This window comes from Bombus fervidus, chromosome 2 (genome assembly GCF_041682495.2).
Source record: "Bombus fervidus isolate BK054 chromosome 2, iyBomFerv1, whole genome shotgun sequence".
Lineage (NCBI taxonomy): Eukaryota > Metazoa > Arthropoda > Insecta > Hymenoptera > Apidae > Bombus > Bombus fervidus.
In genome coordinates this window covers 11,452,112-11,470,950 of record NC_091518.1, presented here as the reverse complement: position 1 = coordinate 11,470,950, position 18,839 = coordinate 11,452,112, and the positions used below count along the sequence as shown (strand labels likewise).

General features: G+C 37.8%; 2 protein-coding genes across 4 annotated transcripts in view; one reads left to right on the top strand and one right to left on the bottom strand.

Moving 5' to 3' along the window:
• LOC139997837 (coiled-coil domain-containing protein 102A) overlaps positions 1–18,839 on the top strand; it is a 331,009-nt gene that overhangs the window by 69,261 nt on the left and 242,909 nt on the right. The window lies entirely within an intron of this gene.
• The window catches only part of Calpc (calpain C), a 38,952-nt gene that overhangs the window by 5,029 nt on the left and 15,084 nt on the right, over positions 1–18,839 (bottom strand). For all 3 annotated transcript variants that reach the window (XM_072022191.1, XM_072022192.1, XM_072022193.1), the window contains 3 exons: positions 15,373–15,516; positions 12,975–13,044; positions 7,573–7,855 (listed from right to left, as the gene is read on the bottom strand). In XM_072022191.1, coding sequence (XP_071878292.1) covers positions 7,573–7,855; positions 12,975–13,044; positions 15,373–15,516 — 497 coding nt within the window. The remainder of the gene's footprint in view (positions 1–7,572; positions 7,856–12,974; positions 13,045–15,372; positions 15,517–18,839) is intronic.

The window sequence follows — 18,839 nt, the reverse complement described above, 5'->3', positions numbered from 1 at the left end:
GGTCATTTTTGCTTCTCTCTACGAGTCTATAATATACGCTCCCGAAGTTTGATACTTTCTGAAACACTCTGTATACGTAGGTTAATCTCTAAACCGTAACCATTCACACGAGCCGTTCAAACAGTCACATGGGTATTTTCTCAGGGAAGGTGAGTGCAATGCGACCAACAGACAGATCCGTTTTTCAATTGTGTGCCTCGTATGGGCTTTGGATTCGATGTGTTCCGCAATTTGCCGATGGCGGAAGTGGCTGTGACTCGGAAGTGGTGTAGCAAAGCTGTTGGTCCGCGGCCAGAATACCAGATTGAAGCGGGACGAGTTAACAGGGTAATGATCGAGCCGTTGCCTCGACTATTTTCACTGATCGAATCACGTTTCGAGGAAATGAACGGTTCGACGTTAATGGCTGTCGTTGATTGAATTATGTTATGCTTAAACTGACGGTTCTTGATTTAGAGTAAGAACGATTTGGAACAGTCTGTTACAGTACCGGACAGATTTTAGACATTTGGGACAATCTGCCGCAGTGTTAAACCAAGTTTAGCGAAAGATAGATGAAATAATAGATCAGACTGGAAATTATACTAGAAAGAAAAATATGTGGCAGCTTGTCGCAAGAGTCAGCGCACTTTCGAGCGAACATTCTGTCGACTATGTAATACCGCTGTCGGTTTGTGAGTCAACGGTAACACGAGTCTTGCCATTGACGTACGTACTTCCGTCCCATGACCATCTAACGGGGTGATGAAGTCACATGCGGATGTGCAATGTCATTTACAATTCTTTCGTGCGATCGTCGCATTACGATACTTCGAATCACATCTATAATACCGTGACACACGGTAAAACAATTTCAAGATCAATGTACAATGCAGTTACACGACAGGCTACACATAATGTGTATACGTCGGCATGGCTAGTCGAGATTGCTTCGTAATTTAGGACATAAACATGACTAACGTTTTATAAAGATTATCATCGTGGTTATTATCGATTATTAAATTCATAAGTAGCACGACGTATAAATCATTGTCATTGTTCTGTAATCGAATAAATTAAAGATTAATTTTACTGTACCATGCCCTTCGAACTACTATTTATAACTAATTTTCTGCTCTTCGCTGCTCATTTTCCTAATTTAAGCTTTTCCTTGATGCCACATAGGCACAATAGAGAAAGTAAAAGAAAAAAGAAAAAAGAAAGAATGAAATTTCTACACATTCGGACATAAAACTTTCGTATTGTTCGTACATAATAATGTGGAGGAACGAGGAACGAACGTGAAATGAATACTTGCTCCAGATATTTAAAGAAGTAAGAAAACAAAATTAGTTCTGGGTACTCGCATAAGAAGACCAGAACAGCGAGTAGAGTAGCTTTCTTTATCAGAGAATGAGAGGTATCATGAAACGCGAGCTCTTAATTATCTTGAACGTTGAAACGATTCGCTAGAACTACTTCCAACGAGAACTTATATCTGCTGTGCTGTTTATAAACCGATAAGATTTCAACATTAAGGAATCAGATAGGTGGATGAACTGTTAATGAGGCTCGTTTTCGAGCGTCCATTAGCACGGTACGTTTGTTGTAGCAGTTTCGTGGCCTCAGATACGAGCGTGGACTGTGGTCACCGGTGCACTGACCTCCGATCCATTGCTGGCAACCAACGAACCGACTACTCGTCGAGTGAAAGTATCCGCGGATATACTTGCTTAGTATACCTACCCGTGGTTGGCATGTGCGTGCACAAATATACAGCGCCGAATATAGCCCGGCATACTGGCGTATCCCGAAGCTATGCCGAATTCTGATTTCTCGTTGCTCGCGCAACGTCAAAACGTCTAGTGTCCCATCGTTGAAAATCTTGTTATCCGAATACCAACGCGGTGAATCATCATCGTCGAGTGTACGTTTTGCAGAGAAAAGCATTTTCGAATATTTGTAACGGCACGCGAGGAATGCTTTCTTTATTTCGAAGTTTAAACTCGATCGATTAAATTCAATTTTCGATTTGTCCAGTTTCTGACAATCTATCTGTTATTACGTTGTTGCGTTATCAGAGTTGATACGCGAATTTGCCAAATCTTTATTCGGTAGTATCTATAGATGAAAATTGGTTCACACCTTCTTTTCAAACAAAAACGCGTTACAGGTTTTTTCATCTTCTTCTACAAGATCACCAAGATAAGATACACGAATTTTCGTTATTGGCGAAATTGCAAGTATCGCATCTATAAATCGAATTACATAGCACCGCGTAAAATTATAATTACAGTAGATGACTCGTTCGAGTCTGACGAATTAAACATCTGAAGATCGAAGTACATATGGTATATACTCGTAAGAATCTTTATAAATATCTGATTGTTTTGACGTATCCGTCAGAACTTATGGTCAGAACAGGCATCAGTTATAACAATAGCAACGACACTAAATGATACTGATCAAACGACTCACATATAAACTCTGGTTCTGTCGACAATGGATTATTAAATGTTTCATGCTTTAGCATATCAAACTCAATCTGAAATTCCTCTTCTTAATGGCCACGCGAAAAAAGAATCGCATTGACCATCTTAAAGAGGAGAAACCGAATCGGTTTTAGCGAGTAAAAAGAGTTAATTACTTCAGGAGATCGTTACAGTTACAAAATAATTAGAAGCGAAACGTGTTATCATAGGACTGGGGGTAACCAGCGAACGCATAATGCGTTACTTAGTGATTCTTTGTTGCTTCGAGTACCGTGCGGCAGGAACAGGCAGTGGTTTCTAATGGAAATCGCGGAGAAGCGCGTCCAGCATAATTCTTTGGCTAGTTGTGCACGCGCTGGCACGCGAATGTACGAGCTTTCTAACTGATTTTAATACAGCCGTCGGATTAATAAGCCTGGATACACGGTACGTTCCGGATCGACGGGATCTATGCGACGGGGTTATCGTGAAAGAGGGAAGGTCAACCAACGAATGCTTCTTTCCCTGTGGAAAGAAGTGTGTCATCGGCGAGATTCTCTCGGTTGGAGAACGCGTCTCCTCTTCTCATCTCGCGTTCGTATCGAATCGAAACGCGTGGAATAATAATTTCGTCATCGTGGCAAAAATCATCAGTCGGTTTATCATTTCGCCGAACATTATCTGCCACACGGGATCTCCACGCGCGTCAAACGAAATTGGAGTTGAGGTCAATGTTAGCCAGATAATATCGATTTCATATAAAATTGTGTATTTTTTATGAATGTATTTCTAAAGAAAAAAGTTCTTCGTTAGACACGGTTCGCTTGGACAATGTTCTAGAGAGATTTTTATCGCGTACAATTCCAGGAAATTAAATAAAGAATGAAAACATGTGATATCGTGGGGTGATTTCAATTAATATTCGCATCCGGACAAGAAATAAACACTGATTATGATTTAATTAGTAAGAATACAGTAGCGGGTATAGAGATATTTTATTAATGTTTGTCTAGAAGAAAATTTGGTTAGAACGTCGAGCGCACTGTGTTAAGTTAACAACTAGACGAAAAGAATTTAGTAACTAGATACTTATACTACTTGAGGCTACTTTTTATTAAAGTGCCTTTTATCCTCCATAACTAGCTGATGACAGGTGTAAATTCAGTCTTAATACCGATAAACGGCATATTTTTAAACATAACATATAAAAAAGGTTTATTACTAGGATAGCACAATAATCCAACCCTAACAAAAGTTCATTAATGTTAACAAAAGTGTGAATTTTCCTAATTACCGAAATTTTTTATTGTCGTATTTATTAGCAAAATCTGGCTATTTACTACTTCTTTTTTTTTTTAAATAAACGGCAAATCACAAGAAATTTCAAGATAATGATCGCGTCTAGCTCTTCAATTATCCGTACGATGATTCAATTATTCTTACGGTTGTAATTGTACTCGAAGATCATCAATGACGTAGCGTGCCAGCGAAAATTAACGATCAATAGCATCGAAGATTAGATATTTTCAAGCTATCGTCGTAAAGTTTGCCGCAAAAGTCGATTGACACAAAGATCAATCACATTTTCAATACAAATGCGAGACATCGTTCGGTCACAATCGGTTATGGAAGCCAGTTGATTTCAAGCGATTCAGCGTTAATCGACTGCATCGTACATTCAACGTCGAACGGAAGTCATCGAGAGACAGCAACACGCTATCAATTATTAATGAATCTCGACCTCGATTCCTTTGTCGAAGTTGTTGACCAGTGTAATCGTTGCCACGTACAGACGGCTTGTAAACGACATTACGATACATCGTCTTCTCGGTGGATGTAATCGAGCGAATCAAATTAATTGAAAAGAAAGACCAATGCTCGACGAATCGAACGATCGTCTGGAATTAATTTACGAGGAATTTATTCATCCTTTGATCAAGTCGTAACCTCAAGATTCAAGAATCTTCTTTACGTGTCCTCAGTTATGTTTCACTTACGAAATACATACTTTCAATTTTTTTTCAATTCAACGATTGTGTCAGGTTTAATGGTCGTGTCACGTAGAACCATTATTATCGCGGTATAATTTGTTAATCGGTTATTTAATTTTCGTACGGTATCGTGACGTGGCTTACGAAAGTACTTAAATACTTATAGAAACGTCTTCTGAATACACTATGTAGGTATATTATATTCGTAAAAATGTTGTGCGGTAAGCGGTCAAATATTTTCGTAGCCACCGTATGTTACAACGTTTGATCCTTTTGTTCTGCTTTCTCTTGGCAAAACGCAGTGCAATCACGACAATTTCTTATTACACATGCACACACACACTATTGTGACGCAAGATGTACGCGTTTGATGATGAAATTATAACGAGCTGTGTTCTCGACCGTTAAATAAGGGTATGTGCTACGAGTGTTGGCCTTTAGGCGAGCGTATAATCAAAAATAGAAAACTCTGACGAGTAAGAAAAAATTGGACAAGCTTACGTAAAAGAAATTAACTAAACGGATTGGTAAATTAATTGTTGGAAATAAATGAAAAGAACGCACAAGGATCGATACGATCGCATTTATATCGCAATAAAATGGTAAATAGTCAGGCTACACTAGCTGAAACTCGAAGTTGTTAATGGAAATCGTGCTTAGTTGACCAACATTTACATGAATAATTACGAATGAACAGATTAGAATTTAACTAATTTCAGACGTATCTCGACGTGTTTGGTTAATAGAAATTGTAAATCACATAGTTAAATAATTTGTATAAAATTTAAAGGAAGATTAGGACTTTAAACCGTGCAACGATCGCGCTATTCGAGCATTGAAATCTCCAGTTCTTCCAGTGCGCTGTGACGAGGCAAGTAAAAACATTCTACATAAAATGACCAATAAATTACACGTGTTACGTATAACACTAAAGTCACTACAATAGATTACACGGTATCAGATTTTTCTGAACGCTGTTAATACATGTATATAGCTTTAAACATTCCCGTGTAAACGCCAGAGAATGTTCACCCACGGAAACTTTCTTTTTCGCAACGATTCAAAGGACGCGTCCTCGGAATTCTTTCTATTAAGACTACGTATAAAAACGAGGAAAAGAACCCTTTCCATTATACGTTTAATGGCACAATATCGTCTGAGCAAAGTGTTCCCCGACGTTTAAAGGAACGACGTGCACGCACGTGTATACGTGTACTCATCGCTCACGAGCGTGTAAATATCGCGTTATCGCCAGTGAAATTTGTTACGGCCGTGGTTCTCATAAATGAAAAAAAGAAGGAAAAAGGGAAGAAGGCGGAGGATGAGTCGCACGGCGATTCTTATCGGCGATCTTGCTCTTCTTTCTCCAGTTGCTCCTCGCGAGGTCGTCTTCCTCTTCGAGGCCGTCACGTTGCAGTCGTTTCAAGAGCAACGCCCAGCTAGGGTTTACATCCTTCTGACGGCAAGAAACGAAGAGATGCCGAGGAAGGGACGCAAGTAAGAAGCGGATAACGAGGTGAAGGAGAGAAGAAGGAAGGAGGAACGGTCATCAGCGGAAAGATTAAGAGGAGGAGCAAGGACCTTCGGCAAAACCGGTCATCGTTGTTCGTTCGTTCGCGTAAACGCGTCTTCCACCTCGAGGAGGAGATCGCGCGGTACCATTACTCGCATCGCAGATCTGCTCCGTAGATTTTACGAGACACCGTGAATAAATTCCATGTCCCTGCGATATGACGCGAGCTTCGTTTGCCGTGTTCTTGAATCGCTCGATTACACGCCGCTTCGTTACCGATCATATCTCCTGACCGTTAGAGCAAGTTGCTGCTTTTTCATTAAAATGTTCTCCAATGCTGCGACATTCAGGCTCATGAGTTGCAAACCTATCTACGATCCTTTCAATTACGTTCTCTTTGATTTTCTTAGTAGGGGGGCAGAATTATTCAGTTCTCTTCTCCTTAAGTAAATGATAAATCTAGCTGCTCTTTGGAAATATCGCGAGTTTAATAGCAGAATCTATGTATGAGAAATTTAAACGAGTGAAAATGCACATAATACGTAGAAGTGTATAAAATATTAAAAAATCTCTGATAATAGTTAAAAGCTCGGCTTACATTTCATTTCTTTCGTTGTAATTATGAAAGTATAGATTTGCATAAGGATTTGCAATTCGCCAATAATTATGAATGTTGTAATTAAAGATAAACGAGGTTAAATTTCTTTCGTATAAGAATTTTCATTTCCTCAAAATGATTCTTTAAGTATATTTAATGTTTTCGTTGCACCCACGCTATTTATGAAAAACATCGAAAGTTGTAGTCATCGCATGACTTTCGAATTTCCTGAGAGAATGGAGAGTTGTGGATCGGATGGATATGCAAACACACGGAATAACTTTCACGTTACCACGGTCGATCTTGTAAGTTCCGGTGGGTGGCGTGGGTGTTCATCAGGTGGACGTTCATGGTGCGTTAACACGAAGATCGACCTTACCCAGATCGATCGATGAACCTCGATCGCCACCGCCTTCTACGCCCACGCGAAACTGCATGCGATTGAAACTGGCCAATTGCCCAGTTTGATGTTATAACATCCGAAGATACGCCCATTTTTGAAACTCGTTTTTTCTATTCATGACATCATCCACCTACCATTTAAGTCCATAGCGTGACCAATTAATTATGTAATAGGGATACTAATAGATAGATATTAAAAGACTCGTCGTTTAGAAAAGCTGAGTTTCAACTATCATCATAGCTAATAATATAATTTATATATACTTGACCAAATGGCTACAAGAAAGAATCATATTGCGATGCGTAAATATCGAATATATTCTCGTGAAAAAATTTGAAGAAAACTGGTTCCTAGTAAGTTTGACGTGTTTGACCATAAAGACTGTCGAAGTCCACGAATTTGGGATGATTCTAGCTGAATCCTGTAATTCGTACGTATATCGTGGAAGGCCTCAGGTAGGTCTCATAGACATTCTGAGTCAACTATTTGCCTCTGTAAACCTCGTCAAAAGGAGAAGACAAGAGAAGCAGGCGCGAGAAGAATCTCATGCGCGGCCGCTCACGTGATGGATAAATAAGCAAGCACTCTCGAGCTGAAGCACTTGCCCCGGTACTCACTTGGCATACGCTTTCTCCAGAAGAGCCGGCCAGAATTGATCACTGTGACGACTTTGCACGAAAGCCAGCCGTCCGTGAATCGCCGGTAGCCTGTCGTCGACGAGAACTTCGACCCATGCGCCGCACCACCACAACCGGAACCTGAAGACCCCTGCGTATTCAGCCGTTGGTGACCCAGGTGGTTCTCCGCTGTTCCCGAATCCTTGATCAGCTGGTACCACCCTGTAGAAAAGTCCCTTGCTCAAGTGCAGAACGCCCAGGCAAGAAACTAGCCACTTGTCACCTGAATTTAAGAATAAAGTATTGAAAGTTCTAATAACTGTAATGGATAAAATAAATAATTATAATAATTATAAAATAAAAATATTATTAATTATACAAATATAAAAACATATCTAAGTCTTTTGTGGGATATTCCTTCGTAATTTGAATAAAATCTAGATATTAGTTTTAAAATGTATACTAGAAGGATTTGACAATTTTTTAGCTAAGTTTTACAGTATAGAACTTCATCTTTTGCGCTATTAATAACGAATATTCTTCGTAATGATTATGTAAGTAAGCAGAAGTAAGAAGATATAAACGAATGTTTGACTAACGAGGCTTACGAAATTACTTTTATCCTGAATGAACTTTTACTGAATGGAAATGAAGACTTATATGTAAATTGTAGGTGCATTGATCTTCGAAAGATATAGTATCTAAACAATGGCAGACGTACAAGCGTGTTTCATGAACTAGGCAAATTATAACTGCATTTTCTCCTTTGCACGTGTTCTTTATTCATCGCACATCGGTTCAACAGACACGAAACCTACCATATTACGATCGAAATAAATTCTTTTTAAGTATATTCCGTGCGAGCTACGAGTGCTCTGTTATCGTTAATTAATCAGCTGCAGAATCACGAGAAATCTCCGTAATTGCATTGTTCGTTATTACTCGTTACATTATTCGAACTTATTAGAGAATAGTAAATAATGACCGAAAGTAAAAGGATATTAATACACGTAAATGCAATAAATTGACGTACAACTTTTCCTTTCCTCGTGTCTCATAATTAAACAGGAAAATGTTTAACAAGCGAGCTGCATAATTCCTGATTAGACCTTCGAAAACGAAAGTTAACCGAGCAATAAAGTCGTCGCGGTGTTCGATCGCAGAAAATGTTCTCACGACGTTACGACACATGCCGACCGAAGATTAAGAATCTGTTTCGCTCCTCTACGAAGTTCATCAGGGCTCTGTTCCATAATTTATCGAACAACTTAAACGCCTCTCTCTCTCTCTCTTACATTCTTATGCATGCATTCTCACGTTCGCTTCTATTCAAACGAAAAAAAAAAGAAGAAAAAAGAAAAGAACCACACGTGCATTGTTACGCAACGCCTTACCAGAGCATAGCAGCTTAATTATTCGACTTCCGAGAGAGAAACCAAAGTCGATCGTCCCGATCGAAAACACGACCGGTTCGAGGTAAAAACCTCGTAAATACATCGAATCGCGTAAGTATATGTTGACGACATTAAAAATATCATCGATCGGCGAGTTTTTTTCGATTCGCCAAAAATAAACCGCCGTTAAAGAACGCCCCAGAATTATCCGGAGATTGACGAGGAGAAAAATCTCCGAGCGGTTGCGACACATCGACCGGTACAAAAATAGGATAATTTGCACACGCGTGTCCGGCTCTCACGATTTTCTCTCTGAAATTAACATCGTCGACGCCGACGAGATTGACGTTAACGCGGCGACGAACGGACATTTTGCCACGACCCGATTAAATTGTGTCTCTATTCAAACGGTGAATGCATCGATCCACTTTCACTAGAGCCACAACCGCGATGACGACGAGACCCGGTTCCGAACCGCAACGATTACAGATGAGCTAACCGGTGTCCAGTTTTCAGCGGGTAAACAAATATTTTTCCTCGAACCTGTCGTTCCTGCAAGCTTGGACGAGGAATAATACCCACGAAACCGTGTCCATTGTAATTATGCTTCGAGTCGGGCTCGACGTTTGCGCTGACATCGGTGTTAAGAGCTGGAAATACATTGTGCAAGAGAGTACAACCGATTATGGAGATGTACACGGCTTAAAATCGGATTTTACGAGCGACATTCGCGTTTCAATAATACCTAAATATTACTACATACATACAGTACTATGTAAGAATTTTTATTATAGTATCATTAGAAGGACAAAAAGATACAGGTAATGAAAATGAAGATATAATTAGACATATACGTGTTAAAATAAGAGTAATTAGAAATCTAAAGTACACACGATGCAATATAATTTATTGATTATTATTCAAGAGATAACTCAGATATGTATCTTCTATGTGACATTTATTCGATCTATCGTGACATATATAATTTGAAATATGAATTTTAATAAAATACGTCTGTAATAAATTATAATAATAATTCGAGTTTAATATAGTTATCCTTATTATACAAGTGATTAATAAGTATCAATTTCATTTTATGATTTGAACATCCACTTATGCCTATTCCAACTGTATCAAGTGTCCCATGATTTATGAACGGTAGTGTACATTCTCTCTTTCTCTATTTTATAACATCCATCATTTATTTCACGTAATTTACTTGGATATCTTCAAGACAATCTTGTAATTTTATTGAATCGTGGGGTATAATTTGTAAATAACGCGAAAGTGATTCGTAAAGATCAAACAATCGGCTTTCTCCGACTGGTAAGAAAATAAGAGATAATCATCAACGAATCGTAATTATAAAGCGTAACAACACGCGCGTAATTCGTTGTTTTTATTATAATGCTTTTCTCATATATTAAACGTTTAAATAATTGTTACCACGGTCGCGTTACACCCGCATTTTTCTCATTGGAACGTAAATATGTATGCCAGCGCTTGTAGAGCGGAAAAGAAGGTGCCTCGATTATTCAAATAAACGAGAAAGAATGGTTGTCTACAATTCATCGTGCAGACCTGTAATTCTATTGTCCAGCCTCTCTCAAACTTGAATTCTAATTCTTTCCACGTTCTGGAAATACTCACCACCTCTACGAATTTTTAATTTCCTATATTTAGCGCGTTTCTTATATCGAAAAGGAAGAAATGTCGTCAAAACGAAGAAAATATTTTATCCGATGGACTATTTGCGCATTTAATACAAAAACTTCGACCTCAAAAACCAAAAATTCCGATCTCAATCTCAATTTTATCGAATATTCAATCATATCAACTTCTAGGTAAAAAATTTATCTTTTGAATAAAAAATCCGCTTCTTTTACGTCGGCGAATAATTCGAAGTCGATTAATTTTTAACAGTATATGCGATTATATATTTTATCTCCGATTATCCATACCCTGACAATCAAATCTCAATACTTGTCAAGTTGTAATGTTGTATTATGGTCCAAATTAAAAATTATAACGACTCGTAGTTTGCATCTTATCTTCCATTACACGTACATGAATAACATCTCTACACTTCGATTCTAATTTTATCAAATAGTAAAACATGATACTGTTCAGTTTAAAAATCCATTTTTTGAAGGAAGGAATCGGCTTCTTTTGCGTCATCGTGGAGAATTTTCAACGATTTGTTGTATTTTATCCTCCGTTACACGTGTGTTAATGGCTGGAAATAGTGAAACAGCAAGATACTCGGTTCTATCGATCTGTCGCATCGCGGTCGACGAGTTGCGACGCCAAGTATAGTAAGAGAACTCGGACGCATCGCGAACTTAATCTCCGTCTTGTGGGGAGCCGGTGTAGGTAATTCACGAGCATCGTAACAGCATCGTGGACGGAAGTCGAGCGATCCGGGAATTCGTGCAAACGCGTTTCTCGAAGACGACGCGTTCACAGCACCGTGTCCCGTTACCGTGCATAAGTACGTAAGACAACGCGCGCAAGCGGGCAAGGATTACCACGACACGTGATCGTTTCTTTTTGACCTACATTAAGGCGATTCAAATTGCTCCTGTTACGAAATAAGCTGATTCCAATGTGGCAGAGATGTTCGATCGTTTTATGACTTTTATACTCTTTTTAAATAAATTCTTATACAGATTTGCCGTGGAATGGTTTCTTTCCTATCTTTATTGTATATTTGGTTTATTTCTGAAAATATCCGCCTGGACGGTGGATTTTTAAAATAATTTTCATGCTTTATATCACGTTTCTCGAAAAGATTGATCTTTAGAAAAATAAGCAAACTGCGCATTTATTTTACTAAATTTAAATGCTTCTAAATAGAATTTTTCTCGCCAACTTTTGATTATATAATAATAAAATCTGGTTCTTTGTATTTCTTGTAAATTTTGGAACAACCAATTTCTAATTCTTATATAATTCAAGAAATTATACTTCTTATAAACTTTGAATTGCTCAAATAATAAAAGTACAGATTTCATGTACCAATAATTTTCATTTCGATAATTATATTATTACATTTCAATCATTCTTGAAAGCTGAAAGTAAACGGTAATCCTGAAATCGCTAGATTTTTAATATTGAGAGTTATTGACTTCCACATTCCTACGGGGTGAGTATCAAAAAAGGAGCTGTGCGAGGTAGCCATACAATTATCATACAATACCGATGAGTTCGGTTATTCGTTAATTAAATCGCCGGGAATATTGATTATACCGGTATACGGTCGTAAGTGTCGTGCCCCGAAGAAAGTTCGTTTGGATCTAACAGCTTCGAGCAATAAGTAACGTAGAAACGACCACGCTATACATATCTCTTACGTTCTTCAAAGGTTACCACAGTCACTTTCAGGGTTTGTACGATTTCGAGGTCGTTCATAGAAAGACTTGACAAGCGTAGTATATCTATGACAATAATAACGTTACGTTATTAAATGGCAAATTATAGTAGTCGTAGCTAATCTGAAACGTGCGAAAGTGTCTCAGTGATGTCACGAAATGGTAAAACATAATTTAACGATAAAAACGTGTGACTTCGTTATACCTTTTAAAAGTTGAATAAAATTATTACGAAGAAACAATACAAATGTAGAGTTCAACATTGATATAAAATAATTGAAATTTAAGATACGGGTAGCTTATACGAGATAAGAGAACATACATAACTGTTCGAATAAAATACTGTAAACCGTGCTCGCTTCAGTTTTTGTTAGGAAATCAACCAAGGTGAAGTGATTCACTGATTCACGCATGTGAACCATATCATTAGGTTTGATCATGAGAGGATTCTTTGCGCCAGAAGGAAGAACGGAACAGAACAACTTGACTTTATTATGCTTCTATATCTTCCGCGTTCATTTTATCTATCGGAACTGTTTCGCTTTGATTTATGATAAACTAATAGGTGCGTGCAAAATATTATATAATAATGATGATAATCTAATCTAGAAAATAGAAGTTTGATTTTCAAACTTACCCATTTTCCCGGGAATTACGTCGAACTGAGCTGGTGTGTCGTTGACAAATATTGGACGATTGCATAATTCCTAAAAAAGAAGAAAAACGGAAATACGGTTATTTGTCTCCAAAATTCTTACTTCATATATAATTCTTCGAATTCTTCATCTTTAGTGGTATTTAATATTATTACACAGAACTTATATGCCACATTGATTCCTGCGAAAAGTTTAGAGCGATTAATATATCGGTATTAATTTATCGGAAATTATCCGATTGAAACCGACTCAGTCACAGAACAAAGGCTGATTATATAACGTTTCGTTTTATCTTCTACAACGCATAATTATTCCTAGACGGACGTGGAATGCAACTCGCAATGGGTTCTTGGCTTCATCGAAACCTACGGAGCAAACTCTTTACAGCGTCGCTGCTTTTTGTCGTCCCTTCTGGAACTTAGAAACGGTTTTCACGTTGCTTCCGGTTTCGGAAGAAACATTTCCGCAGAATTCCTCGCGATCACACGACGTAAGATTTAGACTGGCAACGTAACGTGACAGATAGTCGTTAATTACCGCTAATTACAATCCTCTAACATGACTCGAGCGTTTGCCGTTCGTCATTTATATTTTCATTGCCACGTTCGTTCCACTTTTGCCATGGCACTTCCGATTTCTATTAACGAATAAATCTTTCATGATCAAACGTGTAACTTAATGATACTTTTCTACAATCCCGTAAGATTGGTCGATAATACGCTCGACAAATTAACAACGATAACGATATGTAACAGGCCTTGTGAAAAACGAAGAACAGTTCTAAAAAACATATTAAATCTTGAAACTTTAAATCTTTTTTCCATATTACACAAATGCGTAGACATCGACGATCTAACACTAAGAATTAGGTACCAAAAGACTTTCAAAAAACAAGCTTTCAAGAAAACGAATGCAAAATCACGTATGATATTGCGTCATAAATAGAATTTATATTACTTCTATTTAATTTATATGGTAATCATCGATGATCTTCCTTTTCAGCACAGGACATTTAACCTGTCGTTCCTCTTCACTACTCGTGTCACGCTCACCTTCGATCCTTTCCGGTCGTAGCAAAGTGTGACACGTAAATGCGCGTCTCACGTAATATCTATTGCGTGAACGCAATTGTCGACTGTGTTGTAGAAACGCACCGATGTCAGTAGCTTTTATTATGATCATTATACGTAACAAGGAGAACCATAATGTCTCGTTTCAGAGGCTAAATAGACTTCGCTTACGCGTTGGTAACCATACTCTTTGCTCTTTTTCTCGTTTCTGCGGATCGTCGTAAAATTTACGTAATTAATCCGCTGAGTTACTGATCCCATGAAAATTCTCATACTTCTATTAAACGCATATTTCATTCAGAACGGTCTACTTCGATAAATCTTCGAAAAATCGTTTATTACCTTTTACTGCAAATTTTATTACTCTTACACTCCGTTTTACTGATATATAAATGACTTGGTCGTTTGTAGTTATAGTTAAGGAAATTGCGTTACAGATATTAATCGAGCAATTTTGTGTAGCGACTTTTTGCTTGGGAAGAAACCGTTAATACGTCATGTACAGTAAAGATGTTACTGTGCGATTATGAACACGAGGACGGTAAAGACATACGCTATGTGTCAAGGTTGCATACTGCCGCCGTTACGGTTCCTAGATTTCAGATTCTTTGTCCTTCCGTCTTGTAGAAACTGAGGTAAATCAATGTCACTGACTACAGACCACATCAATGACGGTATAAAAATTCTAATATAAGAATGGTGAGAAATTTTGTAGAATTAGTAACAATTCAAAGATCCACCGCAATCTAAGGCATTGTAATCGGAAGACATACACGCAAGCTCCTTAGACTCATGAAATCCTAAAGCAGTGGGACTATGAAGTTATATTTGAATTAATCTTGAGTCACAAAATTTCAATTCAGGAAGCATGACGAGATCTTGAATCTCAGCTGGAGTCGATGAGAATTCATTGGATATTGGGCTGGACCGTTTTGGAGCTGTAGCATTGGATAAAGCTAACCCAAGTTCATAGGCAGATTATTGGACACAAGTAATACCTACCATCCTGGATACGAAAAATTTCACGACAGGAAACCATGAGATCGTAGAACATCCTGAACTTAACCCATAGGACGACATAGGTAAACTCATAAGAACGACGTCATGAACAAAAGAACACCTTAAGATAAGGAAGTATTGAATTATGAAGTAGCTGGAGATCGAATGACTTTAAGCTTGTGAATCTCTGAAGAAAAGTACTTCAAAATCGTGAAAGATCGTGGAGTTTGCGAAAGATGAATGGAATATCTTTTATTCTTAATGAAGTAATATTAAACTATACAAGATGATAATTAGATTGAAAAATTACCTTTGGTCTCTTCCATTGAAACTGAAACGGAGGCGTTTGATGGTAGAAGACCGACGTCTGCGTGGCTGGAAATTCTGGGTCTTCCCATAATTCACCTCGTTTCAAGCACGAACGCTTGATTCGTTCGTACTCGCTCATTACGTCCTGCAACAATAGAATTCCATTCGTTAGGTACGGTAATTAGTCGGACTTTTAGTATCTCCACACGCATTTACTTTCTGTTCTTTGATTCGCGCATGCAAAATTATTACATAATAGTCCACCTGAATTTATCAACAATATTTTTACAACGAGTAAGTCTTTCACGGTTGAATCTGGTTTAGTATATTATATTCTTTATTAATATTTATGGCAAGCTGCGTATGGAAGGTGAGAAACTAACCGTACACGTCGTTTATTCGACGCTTCTCATACTTAAATCACTATTATAACCATTATCACGATGGAATTCCTCCACGGAATTCTATTCGTCACGTTACGTGCAATAATTTTAAATATTAATATTCTATCGTCGGCAGCATCAACGTGTAAATTATGTAAGATAGCGAGCACTGTGAACATCAGGCGCATTAAAAACGTTTATTACGACCTCGATAGGATGTGATAACGCGTTTCAAGACCTCATCGAAGAACCATTGTATCGAGGTCAACACTTTCTCTCCTGGCTGGAAGTCTTCGTTGCTCAGACAACGTTTTCCTTTATAACCGCAAGCAAACTCATTGCGACCGGCGGAAAAAATATTTTTAGTAATCATTAACCGTAAAACAAAGAGGCAATTTACAATTTGTATCCGAGGGCGTCATAATCAGTGGGAAAGTGGTACAAACGTGTCTTTATTAAAAATGAGATAAGTATAAAACAAACGACACGTAACATCGATATTCGAATCTCTCAGAAACCAAACTGACGAATTCCACTTTTTATTAATTTCTTAATTTCGTTACATAAGTACATGATTAATATTCGATTCTCAAGAAATAAATAACTTACTTTCGTAAGTTCATTTATCATAAGAGCATCATATAAATAATGGTAAATTCTAAGGTAGATTTAAAAAGCAGTGTTTATAACATCATCAATTTCCTCTACTTTTCAATCTATGGACTTTATTACTGTAACTTGTGAGCGGTTCAATAAATTTCTGAAGATTAAAGATTTCGTCATTCGCGCCACTTTTCCTCCGGGTCATCCACGAAAGTTTATTACGATAAAACTTAACCATAATCTTATTCTATATCGTGAGCGCCTTTAAACTAAACTTTATTCTATATTATCTTGAAAACATGTCCCTTTAGATGTAACGTTGCACATATCTTTCACGTTGTAAATCATAACTAGCATTAATAGAAAATGATGCAAATAGAATCATGAACGAATTCTTTATTTTATTTTAATAGAAAGACGTAATTATTTCATGCAATTGGTGCTTATATTCTGATTACTTCCGTCATTTTGTTAATCAAACGTAACGACAGGACGTAATAATTATATATCGACGAACTTTCTACAAAAATTATATCATAAATATTTTGTAACAGCAAACATAACCGTGGACATACTACTTTTCTCCCTTTCTAATAATACACGAGGTTTCTTCTGCAAAGATCGTAACGCAGATCGCAGAAATGTGCGATCTCTCGAAGCAAAAGTACAAACGCTTTCGAATCCTAACGAATCGACGATTTCCCCTCGGCGAATCATCCGTCTGCTATTACTCAAAATCATCGTCACGGAAGAGATGCGAGAACTAGCCTAGGTATTGGCGATTTGCACGCGCGAAAGGAGGATTTTCGACACGGTTGAACGAGCGGTAACACTGCACGATCATATTTTGCAACGCCGCGCGGTTGATAATATATTTTCACTGCGTGTAGGCGATAACGCGAAGGGGAGGGTGCGCACACGCGTGCAAAAGTAACTCGTGAAAGCGTCACGATTGCGAAACAGGTAGAGGTAATTATAGAAGGTTGGACCCGCCACGTTCTGACCATTGTTCCAGCCAGTCAACTAATCCGTCCGCAGAACAATCTGGTGCACCAATTAAGATCGTAACGAGTCGCTACTGCTTACTGACTAATTAGAATGCTTTCGAGGCTCCTCCACATTGAACAATTTCAACGGTTCACAAATTTCTGTTATGTTATGTCGTTACCTCGGCATACCGGGTTAAGGCGTGCCTTCTTCTATTGTTATACTGGTTGACAAAAGGTGCGGTTATGTTGTTTGCTTTTTCAATTAATCCCTTTTGCAATAGAGTTGCATTGTTTATAACGATTTCTCGCTGTCTATTCTTGAAACAATTTGTCGGAATTTGGATTTAAATAGATTGTGTATTAGTCATATATTAGAGCTTAGTTAACATTATAGATAGAGCGCGGATATTTGTCTATGAAAATTTATATTTTTATAGATACAAGTGAGGAAATGGAAGGCAAAGCTATGCGCGCGGTAGCGACAGTTTCGTCGCTCTCGCAGGCATTGACTAAAAGTTCGATTCCTTCTTTTTCTAATAAGAAAAAAATTCACCTATAGTCGCGTTGTCAAATACGCGCACGTCCATATAAACATACAAACGAATGTCATTCACGTGAGCGACAAATTATCGCGTAGTGCGCGCATAGATTAAGTAGAGATTTATTTTCACGTATTTTTGCGTGTTATTTGTATTCTGTGCTTATATAAATTTTCCATAAAATTGGCCTGAGACATTTTTAGGACTACAAAGAATATGATTGCATTTGGGATGCTTAGGACGACTATTTCATTCGTTGGAATTTCAAATAGGAGTTTTATATCTCGTGTCATTTACTTGATTATAAATCATAATATTTTCTCGCAATACGTGACGATTAATAAATTCTGCCAATCAAAACACATGATTACGATAGTGACAAGCTTATTGAATTGCTCGTTGTTCAATGAACCTAATGAGCAGGGAAACCCTCTTGTCGAACCGTGTCGTAGGCAACGCGTCCGTTGTAGCGGGATAATGATTCAGACTGTCGCTGATAAATTTTAATTCCGTAAACCGGTTTAAAGACAGTTGTGTTTCGGTAGACCAGTAACGAAGAGGAGCTTGGACGGCTGAGTGCACAAAACCACATTGTTTTCTTACGGAAATCTACGGGATCTACCGTTTCTCGCAAAACAAGTCATACGGTATGATATATTTCATTTCTCGAAACTGACTTTGTTTTCATGCGAAATACTTTCACTCGAAAAAAATAGAACGTTCAAACCATTCGAATTTATCCTTAAGAAAATCTGCCTTCGTTGAACCGAGTAATGAGATAGTAAAAGAAACTGGTCACTTACGACATCGTTCGCAGTTACAAGTGGCCTTGACCGATTCGCGTTCAACAAAGGATTAACTGTAAGTAAGAACGATGAAACGAGCAAATGCAACATTTCGTAGAATTTAAGTCTACTATATGAAAAATTATTTTGCCATAAAGAAAATAATATA